Raw genomic sequence first — 18,502 nt, forward strand, 5'->3', positions numbered from 1 at the left:
TGGGCTTTTGGGAGTGGATGATCCCCTTCTAAGCTCCCTCGCATGGCTGTTGGCAGGAGGACCAGGAGGTGGGGGTCATTGCGGTCCATTTTAGAGGCCAGAGGAGGGCCCACGCCAAGGCCCCAGATCTTACTGCACCACTAGTTAGGGCACTAACTAGCGGTGGCACAAGGAGATGGTGTGTGTGTGCTTGGCCCATAGTGAATGCTCTTTATTACGATTGTTATAATATAATCCTTGCTTGGGAATATTAGACAGCCATGAAACAGGATGTCTCCAAGAGTATATTGAAAAGGCCTTGGGAAAATGTACTTGGCATTGTGTATGGTGAATGAACCGGATTGCAGAATGACACAGGGCAGCATCTCAAAGGGTTTGGGGGACTCTTGTGTGATCTTCCCAGGGATTCCATGGGCACACAGAAGGATCTGTGGACAGACGGCTCCAAGTAGCTTGATGTGTTTCTCCGATGCAGACCCTGTACTCTTTAAACCTGCCCCGTGAGACCTGGGCTGGGGGTACATCATTCTCAAGTGTCTTTCGCCACCCCCAGTCACTCAGCACTGGGGGTTCACAGGCTGTATGTCAGAAATGCTAACATATGGCCTGATCTTGATTTTCTTTCAGAAGTATATATTTCCTCACTGTTTCTTTGAAAGCAACTGAAAGATCTGGAAAGTAACTCTTCTGTGCTAACAGTGGGTTGATTTTGCAGGGAACTTTCTTTCCGTCCTGTGGTTTAACTCTGTGTTAGTCTGCTCGGGCTGTTAACAAAATACCATAGGCAGGAGGCCGGAAGTCCATGGCCAGGGTGCTGGCATGGCCGGTTCCTGGTGAAGGCCTCTTCCTGGCCCATGGACGGCCGCCTTCCTGCTGTGTGTTCCCATGGTGGAGAGAGTGATCTCTGGTGTCTTTTATAAGGATACTAATCCCGTCATGGGGGCCCCACCCTCATGACCTCATTTAAACCTGGTCACTTCCAAAGGCCCGCCTCCTAAGACCATCCCACTGGGGGTTAGGACTTCAGCATATGAATGTGGGGGGGGACACAGACATTGGGTCAAGAGCACTTTCTATAACTTTTCACTAATATTAAAACAATAAACATGACTGTCACAGGCTCATCTCATTTTGAGGCCTTGACTCGACTCAGCCATCCCAGGGCTCGGAGGAGGAAACTGGGGCTCAGAGAGGGGAAGCAGAGGGCCGGAGGTCACACAGCTGCAGAGGGGCAGGACCAGGATTAGAACCCACGTGCCGATAAATTAAAATTCTTCTAAAAATTGCTGCTCAACATCCCCCCACCCCCACCTCACCCCAAATCTGTTCCCCACCAGGGAGAGCCCCCAGCTTCGGCAGGAAAGTTCAGTGGATTCTAGGACTGCGTCAGAACCAGGTGAGCAGAGGGTGGTGACTCTGAGCACCCCTCCTCTGATTTTTCTGATCGCAGCCAATGAGGCTGTACTGAGCAGAGCGGGGAAGGCTGGCACGGACCTAAGAGGCCAGGGACAGTTCCCTGGGAAGAAGCGGGGGGCTGGGGGCTGCATTCCGAGGGGCAGGGACACCCCCCAGCAAAGGTTTGGCGGCTGGACCAGTCAGCGTGCTCGGGAAAAACTGGCTGTTCCCTTTCAGACTCCCCGAGGCAAAGGAGCTGTGACATGCACAGCGTGCCCAGCGGTCAGAGTGTGGAGGACCACGGGTATGTGCCCCAGGACAGAGCCCCCCAGCTGAGGACTCGCACACATGGGGCTGCCTCCTGGTTCCCATCACCTGCCTTCTCGCACCAGCATGGGGGTGGGGCTCTCCCATCCACGGCCTGACGCCGTCTCTGCCTCACTGCTCAGGTACAGCCCCGCCTCGCGGGTGGTCCGCTTCCTCAAGGGCGCAAACATTGGGCTGCGGCTGGCCGGAGGCAATGACGTGGGCATCTTCGTGTCCGGGGTGCAGGCGGGCAGCCCGGCTGACGGGCAGGGCATCCAGGAGGGAGATGAGATTCTGCAGGTGAGTGGGGGAGGCTGGTGGTGGGCCTGCTGGGTGGTACCCGAATCTGTTACTGCTTGTGTGTCCTCCCCCGGGGACCCCCTGGGGACTGGCAAGACCCCCAGAGACATTCAAACATTTTAAGGCTTCCCAGCCTGGGGCATGACCTTGATGATTGGGTCATGACCTTGTGCATGTCACATCCTTCTTGTCAATGTCATGACCTCGATGTCCAGCTCGCGACCTTTCCCAGGTCACTGCCTCGTTATCGATGTCACAGTCTCCTTGTTTGTGTTACTGAGTTGACCGTGTCCTGACCATGTTGCCTGGGCCGCACCCTTGATCCCTGCGTCCATCCACAGTCCCTTTCTGTGCCACCTCCAGTCTCCCGTGTCCGGGTCGTGGCCTTATCCAGGTCACGCCTTCGTGGTGTGTCTTTAACTCCATGATCATCAGTGTCTGTGACCTGCTGTCCGGGTCTGTATACTGTGTCCCTGTCACGACCCCATGTCTGTCTTGACTCTTTCAAGTATCACAAAATTCTCACCAGTGTCCTGGTCCTGTCACAGCTGTGACCCCTCGTTCCCATGTCTTGATGTTGACAACCCACAGAGCCTCGGTTACGCCTGTACTGATTGCATTCCCTGTATCCTGGTTTCTGGGCCAGACCTTCACGTGTGTGTGTGTGTGTGTGTGTGTGATGCCCAGGCTGCCACAGGGCAGTGCCCCTTTCGGAAAGCCGTGCCCCAATCTGTGGGGCTCTTGACAGCAGCTCTGGAAGGAGTTGGGTGGAGGGCTTCGTCTGGAGGAAGAGCTGGGATCTTGTGCCCTTGTCCCACCCCTGCACCCACTTCCCGGCAGGTGAATGATACTCCATTCCAGAACCTGACCCGGGAGGAGGCTGTGCAGTTCCTGCTGGAGCTGCCCCCGGGCGAGGAGGTGGAGCTGGTGATGCAGCGGAAGCAGGACAGTGAGTGTGTGTGAGTGTATGTGTGTGAGTGTGTGAGAGCGTGTTTGTCTGTGAGAGTGGAGCTGGGATCCACGGCCAGGCCCTGGGGAGGGGTCGGGTCTGGGCGGTGGCCCTGCTAGCTCACGGAACCTCCGTGTCTACAGTCTTCCGGAAGATGGTGCAGTCCCGCGTGGGCGACTCCTTCTACATCCGCATGCACTTTGAGATGGAGCCCAGCCCGCCGTCTGGCCTGGGCTTCACCCGCGGAGACGTCTTCCACGTGCTGGACACGCTGTACCCTGGCCCTGGGCAGAGCCATGCCCGCGGAGGCCACTGGCTGGCGGTGCGCATGGGGCGTGACCTCCGGGAGAAAGAGCGGGGCATCATCCCCAACCAGAGCAGGTGGGGACCGCCCACTGGAACAGGGCACAGCATCACTACTTAGCATCCTTGGTGATTCACTCTGGGGAGCCATGCAGAAGGCTCAGGGCTGACCAGTCAGTGCTTGTATGAGTTTCCTGCAGGTGCTGTAACAAATTACCACAAACTTAGGGGCTTTGAACAACACACTTTTATCCTCTCATGTTCTGGAGGTCAGAAATGAGTCTGATGGGGCTAAATCCAGGCGTGGGCAGGGCTGGTCCTTCCGGAGGCTCCAGGGAAGCATCAGTTCCCGCCTTTTCCAGCTTCTAGAGGCGCCGCATCCCTGGCTCGCGGCCCCTCCTGCATCCTCACAGCCAGCAGCGCAGCATCTCCCGTCTCTCTCTGCCTCTGACCCTCCCGCCTCCCTCTTATAAGGACGCTGGGATGACGCTGGGCCCCCTGGGAATCCAGGGTCATCCCCGTCTCAGGGGCCTCAACTTAACCCCACCTGCAAAGTCCCCTTTGCCGTGAGAGGTGACATACTCACAGGTCCTGGGATTAGGCCTTGGACATCTTTGGGGCTGTGATCCTGGACCCCAGTGCTCACTCATCTCCTCTCTTCTCTCCAGGGCGGAGCAGCTGGCCAGTCTGGAGGCTGCCCAGCGGGTCGCGGGGTTCGGGCCTGGAGCCTCAGCGGGCTCCAGCACACGGGCCGAGTTCTGGCGGCTGCGGGGTCTTCGTCGGGGAGCCAAGAAGACCACCCATCGGAGCCGCGAGGATCTGTCGGCTCTGACCAGACAGGGTCATTACCCGCCGTATGAACGCGTGGTGCTGCGAGAAGGTGGGCCAGGGTGGGAGGGGCCGGGGGGGGGGGGAGGCCTCAAGTAAGAGTGTTCCGAAGCCACAATCCTTACCTCTCTCCTTCCACCCAAAATACCCCCTTTTGGTTACTTTAGGATGAAAATACACATGCACAAAACCAGCACATAGATCCTTTCCCTACCGGAGAACCAGAGGTAAAAATACACCTCATTCAGATTTCAGGCAGGGAAGAGATTAAACTCTTGCCCACAGCCTCAGGGCAGAAGGATTAAAACCAGGTGCTGAGGCTTTTTAAAGAAAATAGCAGGTGACTCAGGACGGGAAAGGGCTGAGCTGCTTTCCAGCTGCTGGTCCCTCCTCCAGACAAAAAAGACTCAAACATAAAAGGCTACGTACTTAATTTCTACCCCGAGGCAACGAAAGTTTAGAAATCTGAACGTATCGAGTTTTTAAGAGCAAGAGAGAGGCCTGGAAGGAGAGGAGAAAAAGAGAGAAGGGTCAGGTGTAAAGAGCCGTCTGCTTACTCGCTTTTCTCCGGCCAAGATGCCTTCTGCACCCACTTCCTCACTGGTAAAAGGGAGTATTGGTGAGGCCAGGGGTCAAACAAGCTCTTCCTGCAAAGGGCCAGACAGTTATTTTAGGCTTTGCAGGCCAGATGGTTTCTGTCCAAATGACTCAACTCTGCAGGAAGGCAGGAGAGAGGGGACATGCTGGATATGGCTTTGTGCCAATAAAACTTTATTTACAAAAACAGGCAGTGGACCGGATGTGGCCTGAGGGTTGTAATGGTGGTTGCCAATCACTGAGTTAGCTGGGTTCAGCTGCTCTGACCCCAAACTGTATAAACAAGAAGTTTCCTTTTCAAGTAACAGTCTCAGTATAAGAAGGCCAAGAGGTCTCACACCTTCCCTTGAAGGATACAACCCAGATTTCACACATCATTCTGCTTGCATCCCATTGGCCAGGATGTAGTCACATGGCCATCCTTAGCTTCAAGGGAGGCTGGGAGTTGTAGTCTTTAGCTGGGCAGCTATGGGCCTGGCTAGATCCACTATGGAGAAAGTGGAGAGACAGTTGCACAAGAGGCTAGCAGCCTTTGCCCCGCATGGGATCCTGATTCTTGTCATTGATTCTCTGCCCCGCAGCCAGTTTCAAGCGCCCGGTGGTGATCCTGGGACCCGTGGCTGACATTGCTATGCAGAAGTTGACTGCTGAGATGCCTGACGAGTTTGAAATTGCAGGTGAGAAACCAGGTCCCATAGCAACCTCATTGGTGAATCATTTCATAACCCTTTCCCAGCCTGGGGTTGAGGCAGCTTGATAAGGGGGCTGCTAATGATGCTGTTTGGGGGAAAGAGTTAGAACAACCATGCCAAACATGAGGCAGATCAGCCGCCAGCACCCCCTCCAACCCCTGGGCCAGACATCCTCAATCAATCTTGCCACCCTTTACCTGGATAGAGCCTGAGAATCCTTCTTAACACAGTTCACCAAGCAGCCATTGCCAATGGAGCCAATTGGACAATTGCCAGTAGTCTGTTTGTTCAAGAGATTTGTCTATTGAGCTATAGACACAGCATCAAATGAATACACAGGGTCTCCTGAGGAGACCAAAAATGAAGAACTGCAGGAACAATTAAGCTAGAGTAGGGAATCAACAAATTACAGCTCCTGGGCCAAATATGGCTGTTTTTACTCAGCCTGCTAATTAAGAATGGTATTCAGAGACTTCCCTGGTGGTGCAGTGGTTAAGAACCCGCCTGCCAATGCAGGGGACACGGGTTCGAGCCCTGGTCCGGGAAGTCCCACATGCCACGGAGCAACTAAGCCCATGTGCCACAACTACTGAGCCTGCGCTCTAGTGCCCGCGAGCCACAGCTACTGAAGCCCGTGCGCCTAGAGCCCGTGCTCCGCAACAAGAGAAGCCACCGCAATGAGAGAAGCACATGCACCGCAACGAAGAGTAGCCCCCGCTCACTGCAACTAGAGAAAGCCCCCGTGCCACAACAAAGACCCAATGGCAGCCAACAATAAATAAATTTAAAAAAAAAAGAATGGTATTGATATACTTTATTTAATTTTATTTTATTTTTGAAATAGGTGTGGCTCTTTTATTTATTTATTTATTTTTGGCTGCATTGGGTCTTCGTTGCTGCGCGTGGGCTTTTCTCTAGTTGCGGCGAGTGGGGGCTACTCTTTGTTGAGGTGCGCGGGCTTCTCAGTGCAGTGGCTTCTCTTGTTGTGGAGCATGGGCTCTAGGCGCACGGGCTTCAGTAGTTGTGGCACACGGGCTCAGTAGTTGTGGCGCACGGGCTTAGTTGCTCAGTGGCATGTGGGATCTTCCTGAACCAGGGCTCGAACCCGTGTCTCCTGCATTGGCAGGCAGATTCTTAACCACTGCGCCACCAGGGAAGCCCAAGAATGGTATTGATATGTTTTCAATGGTTGAAAAGAAGTTAAAACAATTTTTTTGTGACGTGAAAAGAACTGAAAGCTGCAACTTGAACAGATACTTGTACATGAAGATTCATCATGATTCACAGCAGCCAAAATATGGACACAACCCGAGTGTCCATCGACAGGTGATGGATAAATAAAACGTGCTCCATGCACACCGTGGAATATTATTCAGCCTTAAAAAAGGAAGGAAATTCTGACACTCACTACAACATGAACATTGAAGACATGATGCTCAGTGAAATAAGTCAGATACAAAAAGAAAAACACTGCCTGATTCCACTCACAGGAGGTCCCTAGAGGAGTCACATCCACAGAGACAGGAAGTAGATGGTGGGGGCCAGGGGCTGGGGGAGGGGGATGGGGAGTCAGTGTTTCATGGGGACAGAGTTTCAGTTTGGGAAGATGAGAAAGTTCTGGAGATGGATGGTGGGGATGGTTGCACCACAGTGTGAATGCACTTAATGACACTGATCTGTGCATTTAAAAATGGTTAAGGTGGTACATGTTATGTTACACACATTTTACCACAACAAAGAGAAAAAAGGCAAGTATGCGTCCCCCTCCTTTTAGGCCCCAGCATGACTTCTCCCTCAGCTGCCATGCTATCTAGGAGGGCTTCCTAGAGGAAGCAGTACTCCATCTCAGGTCCTAGAGGACACATTGGGGATGGGAGAGTAGCTTCTTTCGGGTCACAGCCCAAGCAAAGGCCCAGAGTTGGGACTGAGCCTGGGAAAGTGAGTGTGTGGAGGACAGACTATGCATCCGTCTCTCCATCATGCCAGTCGTTGGCTCAGTGACTCTGAGCTGGTGACCGTATGTCCCTGGCTCAGTTTCCCCATCTGCCAGTAACAGCCACTCCTGTTCAGGAGGAGGAGGTGAGGGTCGTGGTCAGGAGGGGACCCAGTGTGGTGTCAGGAGTGGGGCCAGCAGGAGCTGCTGCTGCTGCTGCTGGCGTTAGGATTTCTCTCAAGGGCCATGGGGAGCCATGGTGGGTTCTTGAGCAGGGGAGGGGCAGGGAGACATGAATTTGAAGGGCCAGTGGACTGCCCTCCTGAAGCTGCCAGTCGCCTCTCCCCTCCACAGAGAGCGTGTCAAGGACCGACAGCCCCTCCAAGATCATCAAACTGGACACTGTGCGGGTGATTGCAGAGAAAGTAAGCAAGGCTCTGCTGTGGGTCCCATTTCATGGATGGGGAAACCGAGGCCCAGTCCTCCAACCTGTTCTGGCCCCACACCCCGCAAGTGTGGTTTTCCCCCTCTTGGAGGCTTTGTGATGTGGGGGACTTGAGGGAGACAGAGCCCGCCCAGAGTCACACAGCAGCAAGTCCTGGGAAGAGGCAGAGACTCAAACTGGGGCTCTGGTGCTCAAGACACTGTGGCCTGGGCTATCACCAAGCCCCACCCCAGCATGCTGGCCTGCGGATGTGAGAGGCTGGGGTCCACTCTGACCTCAGACTCTTCATCTCTGTCTCTCTGATTCTTCACCTGTCTCTGATGCTCTGTCTCTGGGTGTTTTTCCCTCCACTGTCTCTCCGTCTCCCTCCCCCACGGCCCCCAACATTGGCCTGGCCCAGGACAAACATGCACTCCTGGACGTGACACCCTCAGCCATTGAGCGCCTTAACTACGTGCAGTACTACCCAATCGTGGTCTTCTGTGTCCCCGAGAGCCGGACAGCCCTCAAGGCACTGCGCCAATGGCTGGCCCCCACCTCCCGCCGCAACTCCCGCCGCCTCTACGCTCAGGCCCAGAAGCTGAGGAAGCACAGTGACCACCTCTTCACAGGTGGGGCGGGAGCTGAGGGTCTGGGGTGGGCGGTGGGTCCTGCCCTGAGTCTCCCAGCCATGCTGATGCCCCTCCCCCCCGCCCGCAGCCACCATCCCCCTGCAGGGCACAAGCGACTCCTGGTACCAAGAGCTCAAGGCTATCATCCGCGAGCAGCAGACGCGGCCCATCTGGACGGCCGAGGACCAGGTACCTGCCAGGGTTTGGGAACAGTCGCAGTTAGGGCTGGGTTAGGGGCCATGGCCAAGGCCCAGATTTGACCTGAGGCTAGGGTCTGGACCTGGTTCCTGGGGTGAGATGGGATTGGGGTCTTCTCCTGACACTGGAGTCAGGGTTGGGGCTCAGCTCAGATCTGGGGGCTCAGTCTGGACCAAGGTCAATGGTCAGAACTCACCTTGGGGTCAAGGGTTAAGGCTCAATTTGAGGTTGAGGACTGGAGTTTGAAAGGTGGTGTCCCGGGTCTGGGGTTTTCTCTAAGATCAGGGAGGGCCGGGGCTCGGCTCAGCCAGGCCATGTGCACCCGCAGCTGGACAGCTCCTCAGAGGACAACCTGGACCTCCCTCATCGCAGCCTGGCTGACAGCTCCGCGGATCTGAGCTGTGACAGCCGGCTCAACAGCGACTATGAGACAGACGGTGAGGGCGGCGTCTACACAGACGGCGAGGGCTACACCGATGGCGAGGGTGGGCCCCACATGGACGTGGACGAGGGGCCCCTGGCGCCAGCCCTGGCCCGGTCCTCGGAGCCCGTGCTGGAGGATGAGCCTCAGATCCTGCAAGATCACGGGAGATCCTCGGGTCACCGGGGGACCCAGGTGAGCAGAGCACCAGGCTGGCCCCAGCAAGGGTCTCGGGACGGGTCTGAGACACCTAGGGAGCCTATTTTCCACCAGGATGTGGAGGAACAGAAACTTCCCCGACCAGATCAGTAGCTGGGACCTGGATCTAGGGTATTTGAACCACTGAGTCACTTAAAGCAAATATTTAACCTCTGCGTGAGTTTCCTTATCTGAGATACAGGGATTGATGGTAAAGTCTTGACGTCATGAGCTTGTTATTTTGCTGTTGTTGTTGTTTTGTTTCTTGGCCACACAGCTTGTGGGATCTTAGTTCCCTGACCAGGGATCGAACCTACGCCCCCTGCAGTGGAAGCTCAGAGTCCTAACCACTGGACTGCCGGGGAATTCCCACAAGCTTGTTGTTTAAACAGAATACACTTAGTCCAAGTCCTGGCCCACGGGAGTCGGGTATTTAACAATAACAAATATTGACTTAGCACTTATTCTCTGTGCGGCTGCCTCAGCCTCCAAGGTGCCTTTCTGTGAATTTGACAAATTCCTCCAAACCCTCTCTAGGGAAATGTAAAAATGTAGGAATCTATGATGTCTCTGGTAGAATGGTGCTCCGTGGCGTTGTGCAGTACCCGACCTGCTCAACTGTCCATGGCATCCTGATTATGGGGCAGGCTCTCCTCTAAGCACTTGACATATACGAACTCATTTATGAGCTCCTGAGAACAGCCCTCTGAGGAAAGTCACAGATGGGAAACCCCACTCCCCCTTTGCTGACAGGCTGGGAGATCACAGCCAAGGCCTTCCCCTGTCCCAGGCTGTTTTCTCATTTAAAATTGGGGATGAGCTCCAGACTTCTGTGGGGACAAGGAGAAAGCCTGTGGGTAGCACTGCCGGGGGCAAAGGTGGGGAGGTGGGATGGGGTGGTTACTCATCCCAGTTTATCATACTTGGGGGTAAGTGTTAACCTCCTTTCTCCCTCTGCAAGGTGGATGGCCGCCACCCACAGGGTCAATGGCGACAGGACAGCATGCGGTAAGAGCCCCTGTACTCCACATTGGGGGCCCTCAACCCTCCCCCTGGGACTCAGGGTGTGGGGTGGAGAAGAGACCTAGAACCAAGCTATGCCTTTGTGGTGTTGGGAGCCTCCTGGGTGAGAGAGAGCCAGACAGAGCCACTCCAAGCCCCATGTAGTCAGGGCCATGGGAGTAGGAATCCTCTTCCTGGGAGGATTGGGAGGGCTTCCTGAAGGAGGGGAATTTGGAGCGGGCTTTGAAGGATGTGTAGGAGTTTTGTCAGTCTTGCTCATCTCTGACTGCACCCACTGTGCCTAGCCCAGAGTCAACTCAGATAATGGTAAGTCCACATCCTCCCCACCCACAGCCTCTGTTCTATTTTCTGATCCCCAGGACATATGAGCGGGATGCTCTGAGGAAAAAGTTTACACGAGCCCGAGATGTGGAGTCCTCTGACGAAGATGGCTATGACTGGGGACCGGCCACTGACCTGTGACCCCTCCCAGGTGGCCAGCTGGCCTGTTCTCCCTTTTTCTCCCTGGAGCTGAGACTCAGCTTCCCACATAGAACCTGGAAACCTGCCTCCCTCTGCCCGGTCTTTAATAAATGGAGTTATTTTCACAGCACTGGCTTTTAGTGACTTCCAGGGACAAGGGGCCAGAGTAGGGTGCTGTCTTTCCTCTCTCAACCCCACAGACCCAGATCTGAGACTTTGCCCATTCAATAAGCTTTTAATTTTTTACATAAAAAATAATATAGAACCAAGAAACTTTTGGGGCCCTGGCCAGCCGAGGAGGGTCCGCGGACGGAGTTCCAGGGCCGGCGGGGGCTAAGGCACAGTGGTGAGGGGAAGGTGGCCGGTCACAGGTACACCGGCTGCTCCTGGCCTGTGAGCAGGCGGTAGGTGGCAGCGGGCATCGTCTTGATGTGGACCTGGGGGCAGAGAGGAGGCGGCAGCTGGAGGCGGCCTCCTCCCACTCAGGCCCCGCCCACCACCCACGCAGCGCACCTCAATGTGGGCCTCCGTGAGCAGCTCAATGATGCGGGCGTGGGGCGTGGCCACCACACTCTGCCCGTTGATTTCAATGATGCGGTGCCCCACGCGGACGCCCCCGCGCTCGGCAATGCCACCCCGGAGGAGGCTGCAGATCTGGGGGGACAGGAAGGGCCACGCTGCTCAGGGGGCCACGCCTTGGGCCGCCCACCCCCCACCCGGTCCCTGGGCTGGGGACTCACTATGCCGTCCTCCACGCAGAAGCCCAGCTGCTCGCGGACGTGGGGCCGGCGGATGATGGCCGTGGTGACCGGCGGGCAGTGGACAATGCTGAGGGTCACCAGCGTCTGAGACTTCACTTCCTGTGCAGGATGGGGGCTGTTGACCTGGCTGGGCCTCCGGGGGGCTGCCAGGCTTCCTGTTGAGCTGCAGCCCCTCCTGGGCCTGTTTACCCACTCATAAAATGGAATCTATAGATTCCACAAGATCCCTTGAGAAGTGGTTAAGAATGCAGACCAGAGCTGGGCAGCCTTGGAGTCAGAGCCGTGCCACCTCTCACCTCCCTGGGCCTCAGTTTCCTCATGCTCAAAAGCAAGGTTCTAGCAGTGCCCACAAGGCAGGGTTACAAGCACTCAGTAACACACTGCGTAAACCATGTCAGACTTGCCCTTCTGGCCTGGCCAGGGCCCTCCCCATCTCTGGGCCTCAGTCTCCCAGTCTGGGCAACGAGGGTCAAGACTCAAGAATACACTTGCTGCCTCATGGCAGAGAGGAAAGGCCTTGTGTTCCAATCCTGCTCCCGCACCAGAGCGGTGTCCCTGGACTTACCCTCTCTGAGCCTTGGTTTCCCAAAGTGCATGGGAGCGGGTAGGACTTGAAGCTTTACCTGCCCCTTCTGGACTGAGACACAGAGACCTGGCCTCGGGCTCACTTTCCTGGCCACGTGGGGAGGGGGGACCTGCCATCTGGGGGGCCCTCGCAGGCCCTCTGCCCTGGCCGCCCCGGAGGACTCACGCGGACGGCAGCCTGGCAGGCGGCCAGGGGCAGCCCCACCAGGCTGGTCCCGTTGATGGCGGTGATGCGGTCTCCGATGCTGAGGGCCCCTGAGCGCTCGGCGGGGCCCCCGTGCAGCAGGTTGGCGATGACGGCCGTGGGCAGCAAGGAACCCCAGCCCGACTCCACCAGGGCTACGCCCAGACCCTCACCCCGGCGCTTCTCGATGCACACCTGGGGGGTCACAGGTGGCGCTTGAGGGCTGCTTGGAGGAGGTAGGAGGAGGTGGGGTGGGGGGCGCGGGAGGGCTTCAGGGCCACTCGGTGGGCCGGGGTGGGGGGACCCGCTTGCTCACCTCCCTGCAGTTCTCGCTGTTGGAGAAGTGGTCGAGGTCCCCGTTGTGGAGGTGGCCGGGGCCCGTGGCCCCCTGGCTCTGCTGGGAGCCCACCTGGCTGGGGTTGATCCCGCTTTCCCGCAGGAACTGGCTGTAGGCCACGGCGAAGGCCTGGCCGATGGCCTGGGCAATGAGCTGGGCCTGTGGGGTGGGCGGCACCTCTCTGGGGGTCCCACCCACCTCCTTCAGGTCCCCCCCCAGCCACTGACATCCCTAGTAGCAGCCCATACACCCCCAAGTGGGACTGGCCCGCCAGCCGCTGGCCGAGAACCTAGGGGGAGGGGAAGGGAGACAGGCCTGGGGCAGGGAGGGTTTGGGGAGATGGCTGCCAGTCTCAGGCTCTTACAGGAAGGCCTGGAATATATGGCTCAGGGCCTTCAGGAGGGTGAGGATGGAAGGACGCTGGGGTGACAGTGTGGTCAGGTGGGGCTTTGGTGGAGAGCAGGGGCCGCTGTGAGTTCCCCCTCGCCCTCAGGACACCCGGAGCCCGCTGCTCACGTCCTCTGAGTGGAAAACGTGGCAGATCATCTTGTAGAGCCGGCGGCTGTGGGGCTGGGGCGCCGGCCGCCGGGCCATCCGCCGCCGGGCCATGAGCACCAGGACGCTGCCGATGTCGGCGATGTAGGAGATGGTCTGCAGGGCGTGGTCCATCAGGGCCTCCTGGAGGGGGCGGGGAGACCGGGCTGGGTGGGCTGCGGGGGGCCTCGCTCGGCCTCACCCTCAGCGGAGGCTCCCACGCCCCAGAGGCCAGGCCTGGGCCCCGTACCTGGGAGTCAGCCGTCAGAACCTTGACCCTCTTGGTGGAGACGAAGAGGTCTACCTCTGTCATGGGCTGGGTCTCCCCATCGGGGGCCTGCGGGGGGGGGTGGGACATGGAGGCCCCCAAAGACCCAGACTCTGACCCGCCAGGCTCAGAGGGCCTAGGGGGACCCGGCCTGCAGCCCACCTACCTGCCCACCCACCTGCCGGCCCCTGGCTTCACCTTGACGCGGTCCATGGCCTCCTGGGCCTGCGCCATGCGTGTGCTGGGGGGTGGGTTTCGCTCGGACACCAGCTGGGTGGAGCCCAGGTATTTGGCCCCGAATATGACACCATCTAGGAGGTCTTCGTGGTCACAGGGGCCGGACACTGAGGGCGACAGCAGAGGCGGGTCAGCCCCCTAGAACCTCTGCCAGGCTCGTCCACCCCTGTGGGCTCTGCCCAGAGCCCTGAATGGTCTGGAAGCACAGAGAGTTCTGCCCCGCGGCTTGGCACTTGGAGCCACACAGGTCTGCCCACTGTCCCAGAGCCACCCCATCAGCCGGAGCCACAGATCAGTGGCTCGGCCGTCACGGATGTAGAACCCTCCGTCAGTCTAGATCCAGCTCTGCCCACAGCTCAAGGACTCCCAGGCAGAGGATGCGGTTTCAGGAGCAGGCTCTGCATCCAGAACCACGGCCAGAAACAGCTCTAGTGCCCACAGACACCGCCGCCCTGTGTTGCTAGAATTCCAGGAATCAGGCTAGAACCAGACAGTCCCACTATTTCTAAATCCCTTGACATTATAGAACCATAGTCAACTCTGCTGGATAGTTCTGGAATCCCAATCAATCTAGAGCCAGTCAGCTCTGCCCACTGCTCTAGAATTCTCTATCGGCCCAGGACCACAGACAACTCTACTCCATGGTCATAGAACTGCCCAAACAGAGTAGAAAGAGGCAACTGTCCACATACCTCAGACTCTCATACTGTCCAAAAACCCAGGTGGTTCCTGATCTGTGATTCTAGAACTCCCTGACAGGTCTCAAACCACAGAATTCTGCCTGGGATTTTAGAAACCTACATTGCTCCAGAATCAGACTTTTCCACTACGTGATTCCAGAACGTCTTGATCAAGATAGCATTGGGAAGCTCCTCCTGTGGTTCTAGAATCCCCTCAATAACTCACAACTGCAGATGCACTGGGCAATTCTAAGAATTATCTGAACAATCCAGAAACGAACAACTCTGCTCATGGTTCTAGAATCCCCCCAACCCAGCCCAGAACCACAGAAAGCTCTGCCCTCATGGCTCTAGAATTCCCTGAGCAGACAGCAGTGCCAGTGATTCTAGAATATTCTAACCAATAGCTATTGTTTTTTGGAGAACCACAGGCCACAGGGAATGAAACCACATTCCCGTGAACTTAAAGGATAGCCAGTTCTGCCCACTGTCCTTCATGATCTAAGCATTCCAGAACAACAGATAACTCTGCTCTGGGTTCTAGAACTGCACCATCCAATATGGTAGCCACCAGGCACATGTGGGTACTGTGCACTTGAAACGTGGCTGGTCTGGACTTAGATGTGCTGTAAGTGCAAAATGCATGCCAGATTTAGAAGCTCTCATAAAAAAAATGTAAAATTATAAAATGTTGAATTGTATGTTGAAATAACATTTTAAATATGTGGGCTTAATTTAAATGTTATTAAAGTTAATTTTAAGTGTTTGTTTTTTTAATGTGGATAACTAAAAAATTTCAAGTGACATGTGGCTCAAATTCTATTTCTGTTGTATAGCTGTAGAACTTTCTAGAATTGGACAGTTCTGCCCAGTTCTAGTACAGCTCCTAAAGATCTAGAACCAGAGATAAATTCTATTCACTCCATGGTTCTAGAACTCCCCAGTCTGAGTAGAACCTGACAGCTCTGTTCATCATTCCAGAACACCGTCATCAGCCGAGGTCACTTTAATCTAGAATCACAGGCAAAATGCTAGGTTCTGGAACTCTCTAGGTGAATCACAGCTCCACCCATGACTCTAGAACCTTCTTGGAACTACAAGTTCAAACCAGCTTCCTTTCCCACAACCACGGAACTTGTTCTTTGGCCTAGAGCCTCAGATAGTGTGAGGAAGAATGTTCTAGAACATTCCAGGTGGCCGGAACAGATACTTCTCATGCCTTGAGAGCAGATTGGCAAGCCTTTCTGCAAAGGCCCAAACAGTAAATATTTTTTATTTTGTGGGCCAGACGGTCTCCATTGCAACTACTCAGTCTGGCCGCTGCCACAGACAACACGCGAATGAATGGGCGTCAGTCTGTCCCGATAAAATTTATTTGCGGACGCTGAAATTTGAATTGCCTATCGTTTTCATCTGTCAAGAAATGTTCTTCTTTCAAGTTTTTTCAACCATTTGAAAATGCACGGGGGCTTCCCTGGTGGCCCAGTGGTTAACAATCTGCCTGGCAATGCAGGGAACACGGGTTCGAGCCCTGGTCTGGGAAGATCCCACATGCCATGGAGCAACTAAGCGCATGCACCACAACTACTGAGCCTGTGCTCTAGAGCCTGCGAGCCACAACTACTGAGCCCGCGTGCCACAACTACTGAAGCCTGCGCGCCTAGACCCCGTGCTTTGCAACAAGAGAAGCCACTGCAACGAGAAGCCCGCGCACCGCAACAAAGAGCAGCCCCTGCTCGCCGCAACTAGAGAAAGCCCATGAGCAGCAACGAACACCCAACACAACCAAAAATAAATTTTAAAAATAAAATAAAATAAAATAAAAATAAAAATGCATGGGACTTCCCTGGCGGTCCAGTGGTTAGGACTCGCGCTTCCACTGCAGGGGGGTGCAGGTTCGATCCCTGGTCGGGGAACTAAGATCCCACATGCTGCGCGGCGTGGCCAAAAAAAAAAAAAAAAAAAATTTAAAAAAAAAATTAATAAATAAATAAAAATGCAGAAGCCGTCTTAGCTCACAAAACATACCAGAAAGTCCATGGATGGTAATTTACCAACCCTTGCTCTAGAATCAAGTTAAGTGCTACAATTTGCCAAGTCTGCCCTAACGCTCCCTATTCATTCTAGAACATTCTCAGGATTGTCCCTCTTCTTTCAGGTGTCTGGAATCTACTCAAAACCAACCTCAGAGCCTCTCTAGAAGCAACTCGTTACTGGCAAACTTTGTGCCAGGTTTTGGGAGCTTGAGTCGGGCTGTTCTGAAACCCCGAAGTCCCTGGGGCCAGGGTGGGCGGGACACTCACCCTCCTGGAGGGCTGGGTAGGAAGCCAGGGTCTTGGGGCTCTGGAAGAAGACAGAAGAGGGGTAGGCCTGAGTCCTTCTGCTTGGGTCCCAGCAGTGGCGCGGCCTGGGGGGCGGGGTGGGCTCTACCTGGGCACTGGCAGGTGGCTCTTCAGAAGTGACCAGAGGTACTGTCTCCAGCCAGGGTTCTGGGGAGCTGCTTGAGCTCCTGCCCTCGTCCTGCTCGACAGAGGCTCCTTCTGCCCACTCCTGGGGGCCCATATCCCCTTCTGGGTCATCAGGGGGCTGCAACAGGCGAGGAGCAGGGTCCGGAGGTTCCTGGGGACCTGACTGGGAAGGAGGGCGCTCGTCTTGCTGCAAGAGGCTCAGCAAGTCTTCCCGGCCAGCCTCGGCGGACAAGAGCCCATGGGCATCGGTGATGTCCTGAGGGGCCAGGCCATGGCCAGTGGCAATGTGCAAGGGGCACGGGGGTCCATCTGGGGACAGGCCCACCAGATCACCTGGCAGAGCTTCAAACTGTTGCAGCAGGTCCTGAATATTTAGCCCGTCAAGTTCCATCTGACTCAGGCTGCCGGGGCCTCCTGGTGCCGGGTGCCACTGGCAATCAGGGGTGAGGTCCTGAGAGGGTGAAAGCGTGTCCCTGGGCTCTTCCAAGTCCATGGCTGGAGGTCCTGGAGGGGGTTGGGAGGTTGTCAGGAATTCCATGCCTGGACCCTGGGCTCAAGCTAGCATCTGAAAGACAGAATCAAAGACGAGATTTCCTGGCTGCCAATTTGGTACCAGGCTCTCACCTGGTATGTATTCATACAGGACACAGAATTTAATCCCCATCATACCCTGCAAGGAAGGTTCTGCTATGACCTCATTTTACAGACGAAGAAACCGAGATGCACAATGAGCATCTGTAAGGCTGCGGCTTCCCAGGCGCCAAACCCCGGGAGATTCCCCTGCACCCGTTGCCCCAGACCTCTCCCCATCCGTGGACCCTGTTCACCCCAGCCCTGGTTCTTCCAAGTCTTCCTCCCCGGGGATGTGGAGGCTGGAGACATACTCTGACTATATAGACCCGACAGGTGTAGGTCGCCGAGACCCAGGACTCAAGACCTCAGTCCAAGACTTTAGACCCAGAATTTCAGACTTAATACTGGAGTTCCAAGACGCCAGAAAGCGGGCTCTCATCTCAAAACCTCCAATGCCACCCTCAAGATCGACCCCAGACTCAGACCTGGACCTCAGACCCAACCTGAAGACTCAACTCGAGCCTAAAGCTGAGTTAAGACCCCAGTCCTCTAGCAGACCCCAGACTCAAGACTTCAGAGCCGTGACCTCAGGCGCTGGCTCCAGACCTCGCTCTGCTCCGCCGGCACACTCACTTCCCAAACCGAGGTGGCCTCAACCCGCGCGGCCCCCCAGGACCCCACGCCCTGGCTGGTCCGGTCCTGCCAGTCACCGCCGCTCGCCAATTCCCGGACAGGGCGCTGGCAGATCTGTTCGCGCAGCGCTCCTGGACCACTGGGCATGCGCAAGCCCGCGGGGCTTGCTGGGAAATGTAGTTCTCTCAGCCAGCCTGGCCGCGCCGGGGCGCTAGATGTTGGGACCGTGAGTTCGAATCCCGAACCTTCATTTACACACAGTGAAAGCTCGGGCTGGCTTCTGAGCCTGTTTCCTGAACTGCAAAGTGCGGTTTAAAGCCACTGCTTGACTGCTACGGCTTTGCTCATTATTCCAAGGGATGGCAGATGGGAAGAAATGGGACTGGAAAATACTAAAGGAGCGTGAGAGGCGGACCCTTTCAACTCCGGGGACACCGGAAGCGACGCGGGGACCACACTGTAGACAGACTTCCGTTGTGGCACTCAGTAGGGCGGCCGAATGGCTCGCCTGGCTTAACTTTACCTCCCTAAACTTCCGGCTTCCTCAATTGTAAACTGGGGATAATAATAGTACCTACCTC

General features: G+C 55.9%; 2 protein-coding genes across 6 annotated transcripts in view; one reads left to right on the forward strand and one right to left on the reverse strand.

The window, feature by feature from the left end:
- The window catches only part of TJP3 (tight junction protein 3), a 30,162-nt gene extending 19,374 nt beyond the window's left edge, over positions 1 to 10,788 (forward strand). For 4 of the 5 annotated variants that reach the window (XM_061190735.1, XM_061190739.1, XM_061190738.1 and 1 more), the window contains 13 exons: positions 1,338 to 1,396; positions 1,633 to 1,699; positions 1,845 to 2,001; positions 2,842 to 2,950; positions 3,094 to 3,331; positions 3,922 to 4,133; positions 5,260 to 5,355; positions 7,658 to 7,728; positions 8,149 to 8,359; positions 8,448 to 8,548; positions 8,886 to 9,173; positions 10,138 to 10,184; positions 10,559 to 10,788. In XM_061190735.1, the coding sequence (XP_061046718.1) occupies positions 1,338 to 1,396; positions 1,633 to 1,699; positions 1,845 to 2,001; positions 2,842 to 2,950; positions 3,094 to 3,331; positions 3,922 to 4,133; positions 5,260 to 5,355; positions 7,658 to 7,728; positions 8,149 to 8,359; positions 8,448 to 8,548; positions 8,886 to 9,173; positions 10,138 to 10,184; positions 10,559 to 10,661 (1,759 nt within the window). In that variant the 3' untranslated portion in view covers positions 10,662 to 10,788. The remainder of the gene's footprint in view (positions 1 to 1,337; positions 1,397 to 1,632; positions 1,700 to 1,844; positions 2,002 to 2,841; positions 2,951 to 3,093; positions 3,332 to 3,921; positions 4,134 to 5,259; positions 5,356 to 7,657; positions 7,729 to 8,148; positions 8,360 to 8,447; positions 8,549 to 8,885; positions 9,174 to 10,137; positions 10,185 to 10,558) is intronic. The other variant, XM_061190736.1, reaches the window with a different exon arrangement.
- An 88-nt stretch (positions 10,789 to 10,876) lies between these two features.
- Positions 10,877 to 18,049, reverse strand: APBA3 (amyloid beta precursor protein binding family A member 3). The gene is made up of 11 exons (XM_061190770.1): positions 17,922 to 18,049; positions 16,678 to 17,280; positions 16,551 to 16,590; positions 13,529 to 13,674; positions 13,313 to 13,399; positions 13,045 to 13,206; positions 12,508 to 12,687; positions 12,174 to 12,386; positions 11,402 to 11,521; positions 11,175 to 11,315; positions 10,877 to 11,098 (listed from the first exon to the last, which is right to left on the reverse strand). Exons 2-11 carry the CDS (start codon positions 17,251 to 17,253, stop codon positions 11,027 to 11,029), a joined length of 1,737 nt encoding a protein of 578 aa, XP_061046753.1. The 5' UTR covers positions 17,254 to 17,280; positions 17,922 to 18,049; the 3' UTR covers positions 10,877 to 11,026.
- Positions 18,050 to 18,502: the final 453 nt, after the last annotated feature.

This window comes from Eubalaena glacialis, chromosome 4 (assembly GCF_028564815.1).
Source record: "Eubalaena glacialis isolate mEubGla1 chromosome 4, mEubGla1.1.hap2.+ XY, whole genome shotgun sequence".
NCBI classification, from domain to species: Eukaryota; Metazoa; Chordata; class Mammalia; order Artiodactyla; family Balaenidae; genus Eubalaena; species Eubalaena glacialis.